Source organism: Ursus maritimus, unplaced genomic scaffold (genome assembly GCF_017311325.1).
Source record: "Ursus maritimus isolate PB19 unplaced genomic scaffold, ASM1731132v1 scaffold_15, whole genome shotgun sequence".
NCBI classification, from domain to species: domain Eukaryota; kingdom Metazoa; phylum Chordata; class Mammalia; order Carnivora; family Ursidae; genus Ursus; species Ursus maritimus.
In genome coordinates this window covers 7,587,734-7,599,235 of record NW_024423897.1, presented here as the reverse complement: position 1 = coordinate 7,599,235, position 11,502 = coordinate 7,587,734, and the positions used below count along the sequence as shown (strand labels likewise).

At 46.3% G+C, this 11,502-nt stretch overlaps 1 protein-coding gene across 2 annotated transcripts in view; it reads left to right on the top strand.

The window, feature by feature from the left end:
* The window catches only part of TENM2 (teneurin transmembrane protein 2), a 905,304-nt gene extending 895,211 nt beyond the window's left edge, over nt 1–10,093 (top strand). For both annotated transcript variants that reach the window (XM_040630317.1, XM_040630318.1), the window contains 2 exons: nt 6,224–6,354; nt 7,998–10,093. In XM_040630317.1, the coding sequence (XP_040486251.1) occupies nt 6,224–6,354; nt 7,998–8,759 (893 nt within the window). In that variant the 3' untranslated portion in view covers nt 8,760–10,093. The remainder of the gene's footprint in view (nt 1–6,223; nt 6,355–7,997) is intronic.
* Nucleotides 10,094–11,502: the final 1,409 nt, after the last annotated feature.

The window sequence follows — 11,502 nt, the reverse complement described above, 5'->3', positions numbered from 1 at the left end:
GTAGGGAGCCTGTCACCAGATAACACTAATTACCTCAAAAAGGAAGAGGGGTATTTGTGTGGTGCCAGAAGTGCCTTCTGCAGAATGGAGGAGATGAGCAACTTGAATAAACGTTTCCGAATAGGTTTAGACTTAGAAACTAAGCCATGTTAGAAACTTTAAGGAAAAGAAAAGAAAGTAAATGGCATGCGCTATCGTCCTTCATGGGGCAGCCATTAAAATGTCCAGTCTCAAAGGCAGGGGGTTCTCAACATCACCTCCTGAGTACTAGTGAGGGGTCCTGGCAGCAAAGAGATCAGGATGGGGAGAGTCCTGGAGGGCAAGACTTCTCTTGCCTTTCGTGGCATTCCCCACATATCCTCCATATCCCTGATGAAAGATGGGATGACTGTATACAGTATACAGATGAGGTATTAAATAACATGGAAACACAGATGGGGAAAGTTTGCCTCTTTAGTGCTCTTTTTATTCTTCCAATTCAGCTGAGGAGAAAGTCTCCACCTAATGCTGGTATGTACTTCACACCTCATTAACACTTCCAATCTCCCCTTTTAACAAAGAGAGTAGGTCTGAGACTCCCTCAGTAGCAGGTAACAAAAATCATGCTCTAATTTAATTGCATTGCTTTGTTTTCTTTAATTTTACAGTTACTTTCTGTTTGCATCAAGTGAGTTTGCTTTCCCATTTATGGTAGGAACATGAAGTTTTTAAAAGTTTTTAAAGTCCATTTTTTAAAATGGACTTAAGTGGAACAGGCAAATTTTATCTTTTCAATCAGTAAGTCAGTACTACTGCAGGTGATACCTGGGTACGGCAAAACAGCTGTGATGAGCGACCATGAATATCCAAAGTGGGGAGATCCATCCTCCACAGCCGCCAGCACCGACCTTGCACAGAACAGGTGCTCTGTGAACGTATGATCATTGCTGGATTAGAGCCAGGATCCTCTCTGCTGGATGCAGACACAAGGCAATTGCAAACCTGTATTCTTCAATGACTCTTCCATGGTAACTACTATTAGTGATAGCCCAAGTTATTGGAAGAACTAGTCTGTGGCCAAGGACGATGGATGGACTGTGGATCCCAGATTCCCTCTCATCAGAAGGTTCTTTTATGCCTGTGTGTTTTGTAGCAAAGTCAACATTAAACTCCTCACAGCAGTCCCAGGGCAGGAGGTAGTTATACCTTACTTAACCTCTTCAGAAGCATGCTCTCAAGGAACCGTTAGTTCCTCTGTCACATTTACACTACTCACGGTAGCTTTTGCCACATATATTCAGTGTTCTTTCATTCATTCGTTCCATGTACGCTATCAAGCACTTATTCTGTGTCAGCCAATATCATAGGACCTGGGAGGACATCAGTGGATAAAACAAAATTTTTAACTCCCTGCCCTAATGGAACTCGCGTTCCCAGTGAGGGAGACAGACAGTAAACCATAAATACACCAACGATACAGCATGTTAGAATGTGATCACTTTGGGGGCAGGGGGTGGAGGATGAACAGAATGAGGGGACTTGGGATGGAGGTGGAGAAGGGGGGGTAGTTTAAATGTGGTGGTTGGGTTTGCCTTATTCAAGAGGCAACATTTGAACAAGACTTGAAAGGAGTGAGAGAGCCAAAAAATACTTCTAGGCAAGTACACTCTGGGCAGAGGAGCTTGTCAGTGCAAAGACCCCCAGATGAGTGTGTGCCTGGCGTGTTCAAGAAATAGCATCAAGGCTGGAGCTGTGTGAGCAAGGGAGAGAGCAGGAGAACATGAGGTCAGACAGGTAACAGACGAGTGTCCTTACAGACCAGTAGGAAGACTTTGGCTTCTTCACTGAGAAAAATGGGGATTCCCTGGGTGTTCCGAGCAGAGGAATGGCATAGTCTGCTCCAAGTTTAAAGGCTCATTCTGGCTGCTGTGCTGATAAGATATGAGGGGAAGAAAGGTGAAAGCAGGGAGCCAGTTAGAAGTTCAGGTGAGACTGAGATACCACCTTACGCCAGTTAGAATGGCAAAAATAGACAAGGCAAGAAACAACAATTGTTGGAGAGGATGTGGAGAAAGGGGATCCCTCCTACATTGTTGGTGGGAATGCAAGTTGGTACAGCCACTCTGGAAAACAGTGTGGAGGTCCCTTAAAAAGTTAAAAATTGAGCTACCCTATGATCCAGCCATTGCACTACTGGGTATTTACCCCAAAGATACAGACATAGTGAAGAGAAGGGCCATATGCACCCCAATGTTCATAGCAGCAATGTCCACAATAGCTAAATTGTGGAAGGAGCCGAGATGCCCTTCAACAGATGACTGGATTAAGAAGTTGTGGTCCATATATACAATGGAATATTACTCAGCTATCAGAAAGAACGAGTTCTCAACATTTGCTACAACATGGACGGCACTGGAGGAGATAATGCTAAGTGAAATAAGTCAAGCAGAGAAAGACAACTATCATATGATTTCTCTCATCTATGGAACATAAGAACTAGGATGATCGGTAGGGGAAGAAAGGGATAAAGAAGGGGGCGGTAATCAGAAGGGGGAATGAAACATGAGAGACTATGGACTATGAGAAACAAACTGAGGACTTCAGAGGGGAGGGGGGTGGGGGAATGGGATAGACCGGTGATGGGTAGTAAGGAGGGCACGTTTTGCATGGTGCACTGGGTGTTATACACAACTAATGAATCATCGAGCCTTACATCGGAAACCGGGGATGTACTGTATAGTGACTAACATAATATAATAAAAAATCATTTAAAAAAAAAAAAAAAAGAAGTTCAGGTGAGGGATGATGGGCCAGGATCAAGGTGGTAAAGTGATAAGAGGACAAAGATTCTTGATCTATTTTAAAAGTAAAAGTAAAGGATTTAACCATATGACCCAGCAATTTCACATCTAGGTATGTATATAAGCAAGAGAACTGAAAACAGGTTTTCAGACAAATATCTGTACACAAATATTCATAGCAGCATTATTCATAATAGTAAAAAAAATAAACACATAAAAACAACCCAGATACCCATTAACTGATGAATGGATAAACAAAATGTATATACCTAAACAATGGAATATTATTTGACCTTGAAAAGAAATGAACTCTATTGATATGTGCTACAATATGGATGAGCCTTGAATACAGTATGCTTAGTGAAAGAAACCAGACACAGAAGGCTGCATATTGTATGACTGTGTTTGTAAGAAATATTCAGAATAGGCAAATCCATAGAGAGAGAAAGCAGTTTGTTGGTTACCAGGGACCGAGGAGAAAGGAGAATGCAGAATGACTGCTAATAGGTATAAGGCTTCTTTTGGGGGTGATGAAAATGTTCTGGAATTAAATAATAATGATGGTTGTACAATATTGTGAATGTACTAGAAGCCACTGAATTGTGTACTTTAAAATGGTTAAAATGGTGAATTTTATGTTATGTGAATTTTACTTCAATTAAAAAAAAAAGAAGTAAAGTGTTTATCGATGGATGTAGAGAGAAAGGAAAAGAAAGGGGGCAAGTATGGTGGCTGGAAGGATGGACTGGCCATCATCTGGTATGGAAAAGTCTATGGATGGGACAGGTCTGGGGAGGAAGATCAGAAGTCCAATTTTGGACGAAAGTTTGAAATGTAATTAGATAAAGTAGTTTGGAGTCCAAGGAGAGGTCCAGGATGGAGATAGAAATTTTGGAGTCAGCATCAGTATGTAGATGGTATATAGGGCCCTAAGGATGGATCAGATCACCATGTTTGTGAGAGTACGTGGAGTGGAGAAGTTCACAGACTGGGTCTAGGGCATTCCAACATTAAAGAGATCAGGAGGCAGACGAGGAGGAACCAGAAAGGGACAAGGAGTGGCTACCAAGGTAGGAGAAGAACAAACAAGTGAATGTGTTGTCCAGAGAACCAGGAAAAAAGGAAAGTCGGGAGCATTCCACTTGTCAAGTACTTCTGAGAAGTCAAATAAGATGAGGACCCAGATTAACATCAGACTTAGCAACATGGAGGTCATTCATGACCTTGGCAAGAGCTCCTTCGGTGGAACAGTTAGGGACAGAGCCTGATTCAAGGGAGAATGGGAGACAAGGAGTACAGAGAATTATTTTAATCCTGAGGAGGTTTTTTTCAAGGAGGGTGAGAGAAATGGATGGTAGCAAATGGGAGAAGAAGGGACAAGAAAGAAATTTCTTTTAAAGTGGACATTTGGTAGCATGTTTGTATGCTGATAGGGTTGATCCATTGAAAAAGGGAGTAATTTGATGCCATGGGGGAGAGAGAGAGAGTTGCTGGAGTGATGTCCTTGGGTGCACAAGAAAAGATGCTGCCTACTGCACATGCGGAGGGCTGACTGCAGCAGCTCATCCGGAGTAAGGAGGCAGGAAATACGGATACAGATGCTGGAAGGCCAGTCAATGTGATGAGAGTTTAGGGGAATTCCCCTCTGGCTGCATTTGGTTTTTTCAGAATATAAAACAAGGTCAGCTGTTCTAGTGAGAAAGGAAAGCAGATGTTGATGGTTTTAGGAGAGAGAAGATGTAACATCACCCAGCAGAACAGGAGAATGACTGATGAAGGAAGGGAACATTGTCAGGCAGCAGGAAGGCACAACTGGGGTTCACGGTCAGGAATTTAAAGTGACACCAGTCAGTGTAGTTACATTTATTTCTCCAGTCACATTCAGCGGCATGGGCACACATAAGGAACAGGCAAATATATGGATTTAACCGAAATTGTGATTTCACCAAGCAAGTGTGATAAAGTGAGAAAGGGACACAGGATCTGACAGTATAGAAGAAATGATTCTAATGATTGGCCATGGATGTGTGCTAGATAAGAAAAGAGACCAAGATGTTGAGGAATAGGGACAAGAAGCTTAAGATGGATTGAAGATCGTAGGGAGAAGGGGTGAGGATCAAGGAGCATGGGTGTCAGGTTACAAAAAGGAGTAAACTAGAAAGAGTCCAGGTGGTGGTCAGAGGGTGATATGCAAGAAATTGAGATAACGGGAGATCAGAATTATTGGTGATGACAGGGTCCAGAGGAGGCACAAGGGTGAGAGCTCGTCATCAAAGGAATGAAGAGGCCAGAGTGTTAGAAGGATCAAGTGCTTGTATAAAGGAAGCACTAAGAATGAATTTAGAAACAGAGGTGGAGAGAAGGACAGTGAAGCAGAAAAGCACCCAGAAATGCAGGTGAGCGGCCTGGGGGTCCGTAATGACTGTAACAAGGAGCACTTGGATCTCCAGGCCCAGCAATGGTAGGAAAAGAAGTGGGGAGATGTAGGGCATGACGTTGGGGTGCCCGTTATAAATAGGGACAAGGAGTCTGAGAAGGGGACTCCTGCTGGTAGATGGCATGGGTGAGGCTGTGAGTGCTGCAAGGGGTGGGTGTCCAGGGCTCTCTACTGATCGCTGTGGAAGGAGGCAAGGCAGCCTGGGATCTGCAGTCTTACTCTGAGAGCAGGGCCTATGGGGCAAGAGTATGATTCCCAAAGCAAGGGACTCAGCCATGACCCTGGAGGGGAAGGGAAGTCTTACTTCGAACACGCAAGAGCACTCTCTGGCCTCTCCTTGAAGAGCGCGCATCTGGGAAAAGGGTCTCAGAAGCCAGAAGACTTTGTGCCTTCTGCATACTTTTGGAACCCCCTTTCCATAATGAGCTAGCCTCAGTGCAGTCCCCCACCCCTGCCAATGTCTGCACAGTGTTAATAATCATCCTCTATCCACCTAGTTGATCATCGTACCTCCAGCCTCCAAACACAGCAACTGGCCTATAACAGATGCTCCCTCAGATACTCGCCAAATGAAGGAGTTCCTATTTACTGAGCAAACTATGTGCCAGGCACGGTGACAAGGATTTCTCCTTCCACCCTCACAACACCCCAACGACATTGGTACAGTTATCATCCCAATTCACATCTGAGGAACCCGAAGCTTAGAAAGGGGCAGGAACTTACCCAAGGTCGCACAGTAAGGGGGTTCAAAACTAGATCTTACTCCGGCCCCGGCCCCCTCCATCACTGCAGGGGTTATCAAGTGACCAGGCTTGGAAGGACATCCTTCCCAGGACCCATGTAAAGCGGCTCTGGGTCTGGACCAGGAGACCCTCACAAGCTCTCGCCTCCCTCCCTTGCCAGACTCCACACCCAACCACCCAGTTTGTTTTGTTCTCTCCCCACGATCCTCAACTGCTTTCCGTCCGTCCTGATTCAGAAATCTTTATTTTTGTTTCCACCGTAGATGTGAAAAGCTGGCTTGTGATGTTTGGATTTCAGCTTAGCAACATAATTCCTGGCTTCCCAAGAGCCAAAATGTATTTCGTGCCTCCTCCCTATGAATTGTCAGAGAGTCAAGCCAGTGAGAATGGACAGGTAAGTGGAGGCTCCTGCCAAGAATCCGAACGATTGTCCTCATTCCCTGTTGCAAACGGACCCACACGGGAGCCAAGGGCATGTCAGTAGAGGAGGCAAACATCGGAGCTGGGTATAAAAAGGTGCATGAAATGTTGTGACTTCCCAGGAAAGCAAATGTCAGTGCTGTCACCTGTCTGGCACAGCACGTATTTCTTCCCAACCTCAATTATTACCTTAATTGTGGTATCATTATCTGTTCGGTATATACCCTTGAGTCACTCCTTGATTAACAACAGCACAGAGAAATCTAGCAGCAACCTACCATCTGCACTGCCTATAAGATCATAACCCTTTTGGCTTTTATGGGATGTAATATAACTGTGGTTTGCAGTTTCTATCCCATTAAGGAATATTTTTATGCCCAACATAAAACCTCAGCGTTTTATGGCCCAAATGTATACAGATTAAGTTTTCAGAACATAATTTGCGCTTGGGTCTTTCAGCGATGACCGAGAGGTGGTCAGTTTCTGTTTGGGTGCTGCTGAGACCTCTGGCACGGTCAGACGGGAGGGGTGGGCATCGGTGTTCAGATAACCCCTGTTACAGGACAGTGCCCGGCAACATAAAAGTCGGAAAGGTCTCAGCTGCTCTGAATAATCACCCACACTGTGTAACTAGAGAGAGATGAGGAGGAGCTGGTGGGTAATTGAGAACAACGTTCTCTCAGTTCTGCCCTGTGGGGAGCACTCAGTGGATGAATAGCCATCATTTCTCTCATTTATCTAAGTGCCGTTACCTCCCGAACACAGCCTCTTCCATTATCCCAGTCTGTCCCCCAACCACCAATTGAGATGAGTTGTAATTTGTGAGTAGGGAGCTCAAGGCCAAGGAGATAATGGTGATTTCGTCCCTCTGCAGAACCGGGGCGAGGATTCAAAGCCAAGGACTCAAAGCCCAGGGATATTCCCTCTGGCCCGCGGTGCCAGAACCGCTTAGTCTGGTACTTCTGGAACATGCGTATGCACACAAACCACCAAGGGCGTGTCCTGTTACGATGCAGCTTCTGACTCAGTAGGTCCGGAGTGAGGCCCTGAGATTCTGCTTTTCTAACAAGGCAGGTCCCTGCGATTCCTCTGCTGCTAGCCATGCTTTGAGTAGCAAGGTCTTAACCCAAGCAAGTTAATGAATACCCAGGGCATTGGCCTTGAAAAAATCTAGGTCACAGCAGCAGAGTTCATAGCTTCTCAGAGGAACTCCCTGCCCTTCAGGTCAGAATATTCCTGGGTCTGAAGTACACAAGACAGCTGCCAAGCCATCCGAGAGCACGGTGACTCTCTCTTCTCCAATAATGGAGACGCGTGGTAAGGTGGTAGGCCTGGGTACAGAGGTCAGCAAGGTGGCGAACCCCTGCACCGTCTCTTTAGTCAGGGTCACAGCTACAAGGCGGACAGGGCACACCATCAGAGCACTGGGAACCAGCCAGCCTGGGCTCGTTTCAAAAGATAGGACTGTATTAGCCCACATCATTACAGACAGAAGATCAGTTCTTGCAGGGAACCCAAGCATTTCCCTTGCTGACCCTATTTTAATGAGTTTCTTGGCCCATGCAAAGAGCTGCCCGGACCATCGTCTCAGCCCTCTGTGTTTTCTTCTGCCCATAGCTCATTACAGGTGTCCAGCAGACAACAGAGAGGCACAATCAGGCCTTCATGGCTCTGGAAGGGCAGGTCATCTCCAAAAAGCTCCATGCCAGCATCCGAGAGAAAGCAGGCCACTGGTTTGCCACCACCACACCCATCATCGGCAAAGGCATCATGTTTGCCATCAAAGAAGGACAAGTGACCACCGGCGTGTCCAGCATCGCCAGCGAGGACAGCCGCAAAGTGGCCTCTGTGCTGAACAATGCCTACTACCTGGACAAGATGCACTACAGCATCGAGGGCAAGGACACGCACTACTTTGTGAAGATCGGCTCGGCCGACGGCGACCTGGTCACGCTGGGCACCACGATCGGCCGCAAGGTGCTGGAGAGTGGGGTGAACGTGACCGTGTCGCAGCCCACGCTGCTGGTCAACGGCAGGACTCGAAGGTTCACCAACATTGAATTCCAGTACTCCACACTGCTGCTCAGCCTCCGCTACGGCCTCACCCCCGACACCCTGGACGAAGAGAAGGCCCGCGTCCTGGACCAGGCGAGACAGAGGGCCCTGGGCACCGCCTGGGCCAAGGAGCAGCAGAAAGCCAGGGACGGGAGAGAGGGCAGCCGCCTGTGGACTGAGGGTGAGAAGCAGCAGCTTCTGAGCACGGGGCGCGTGCAAGGGTACGAGGGGTATTACGTGCTTCCCGTAGAGCAGTACCCAGAGCTCGCAGACAGTAGCAGCAACATCCAGTTTTTAAGACAGAATGAGATGGGAAAGAGGTAACAAAATAACCTGCTGCCATTCCTTGTCTGGATGGCTCGGCGGGAGTAACTGTTATCTCCTCTCCTAAGGAGATGAAGACCTAACAGGGGCACTGAGGCCGGGCTGCTTTGGGTACCAAGTGGCAAGACGGCTCACATTTTTTGAGTTCAACTGCTACTGTCCAAGCGAGAAGTCCCCCATCCTGAAGTAGACTAAAGCCTGGCTGAAAATTCTGAGGAGAACAAAACAAACGAATGAATGAACAAACACGCGAAATGTCCCAAGTTCCCCTAAAATATGGCCCACTTGTTCTGGGTCTACACAGAAAAACAAAAACAAAACAAAACAAAGACACAAAATGTCTAAAAGGAACAAAAGAACAGAAAAACACAACAAAATAAAAACACACAAAAAAAAAAACCACAAAAAGCAAAACAGACACACCGACCGAATAACAAAGACGTGAAGACGGGAAGGCCTCACGTTCTATTACCTCACTCATCACACGTGAGCGACGCAGAGACATCCAGCAGGGCCGCGTCACAGACCAGCTGAGGAGCCCGGGTCAGACTGCCTGTCGGACAAATACCGCAGACGTTTTCGTTTAAACCAATACAGGTGCATTTAAAACACGACTTTGGGGGGTGACTTGTGTGTAGCAACCGGGGAGGGGGGGGATAAAAGTGAAAGAGTGAGCACTGGAAATACTTTTTAAAGAAAAAAAAAAAAAACACTAAAAACACACAAAAAAAAGGAAATTAATATCAAAAAGCAAAGCAAAATAATACCGTTCAGCACTTAACTCTCAGGTCCCAACTTAGTCTGGCCTGACCTAAGGTATTTGAGCGCAGAGTGTAAGATTTAATTCAAAATGGTGGCTAGAAGCACTACAGATTAATTTCATACTCTTTCGTCTTTGGAGATTCCATTGTGGACAGTAACGCGCAGTTACAGGGTGTAGTCTGTTTAGATTCCGTAGTTCGTGGGTATCAGTGGCAGTAGAGGCGTGGCATTGTGACACTCTTTTGCTAACGGGCACCACTTCAGATCACCCTGTACATACATAAGCCTCAAGGCACAATCACTGTTTCAGATTTAAAATTATTAGTGTGTTTGTTTGGTCCAGAAACTGAGACAATCACATGACAGTCACCATGAAGAGAGAAAATAAAAACGTAAAAAAAAAAACAAAAAACAAAAAAAAACAACAAAAAAACAAAAAAAAAAGTCTAATAAGAACTTTGGTACAGGAACTTTTTTGTAATATACATGTATGAATTGTTCATCGAGTTTTTATATTAATTTTAATTTGCTGCTAAGCAAAGACTAGGGACAGGCAAAGATAATTTATGGCAAAGTGTTTAAATTGTTTATACATAAATAAAGTCTCTAAAACTCCTGTGGACACTGGTCTTCTGTGGAAATGCTTTGAGGTGAGGAAAAGGTAGACAGAGGCTGCCGCAGGAGAGGGGAGCTGCCGAGATGCTGGTATTTCGGACTTTCGTTCGAGGCAGCTCAGTGCTCCCCGAACTGCTACACATGCTAGAGCGATCTCTGCCTGTGCCCGCAGCGCCCTCTCTGCGTGGAGCAGAGGTGAGAGGAAAGTCTGGACCGGGGCTGGGGGGGGCGGCAAGGAGCCTCACCCCACCCGTGCATGGATGGGTCCGTCCAGCCCTCAGGGCACAGCCAGGCTTCTCCCTGAGGCCACATTCTACTTCTGGGAGGTGCTGGCAGGAAATGAGGGCAAGCACTCTCGCCACGCTGGGAGGCGTGCATGTATCTGTGTATGTCTGTATTTTCCTCCAGATTAATCTACCCCCAAACTTGCACACTTGGGGCAACCCAAGTAAGGAGAACACTTATGATTTGGACGAGTTTTTTCCCTCTCAAGCCCACTGAGTATTAGTACCATCGATAGCTAGCATTTATTGATGCTAACTAATGCCAAGAACAGTGCTAAGTGCTCTGCACACATTTTCATTTAACCCTCATCTTTCATTCATTCAGCAGCAGCATTATCCAGAGAGCTTGTCACATCCCAGGCCCTGTGCTAAGTTCTGGGGTTAAAGGAGGTGGGTAGACATCAACGTGGGTCCTCACCTCTTGAAACCTAGGTCAGGAATGTAGATAAGCAAAGCGTTACACTAAGTAGTGAAAATGGCAGGGGTGTTAAGTGCCAAGAGGGTGTTGAAAATAAAGAATCTAAAAAAAACCTGACAATTTTACATTTTTTTAAAAAAAGATGTATAAAGCCATGGAAACACATAACTGGAGAGGTGACCTAGACTGAGAATGGCCCAGACGTTGCTGGGGTCTGAAAGTAAGCATTGACCAGGTGAAGAGAAAGGAATGCATGCCGGACCCAGGGCGCCGGCATATGCAAAGGGCCGGTAGTAAGCCAGGCTGGAACACAGGAGAGGTTGGCAGGAATCAGAAGATGCACAGATTAAAGACTGGGGGATTCTTTCCCTTCTTTTTTTGTTTTTGTTTTTGTTTTAATTAAAGAGGGAGCCTGTTTTAATTTCATAAACCAGTGCTCTGGATGCAGCGTGGAGAATAGGCGGGGGAGCTGACATGGTCGTCTGCATGAGACGACAGAGAAGGCTGGTGGCCACTGGCCTGAGGTCGAGGCGGTGGAAGACTACAGCAGGAAGTGGAAGTAAATTGAGGGGCTAGATTGCAAGGACGAGCTCCTCAGAGCGTTCACTCCGCATGCGAGGAGACTGAGGCTAAGGACCCCCGAGCTGGTAAGCGGTAGAATCAG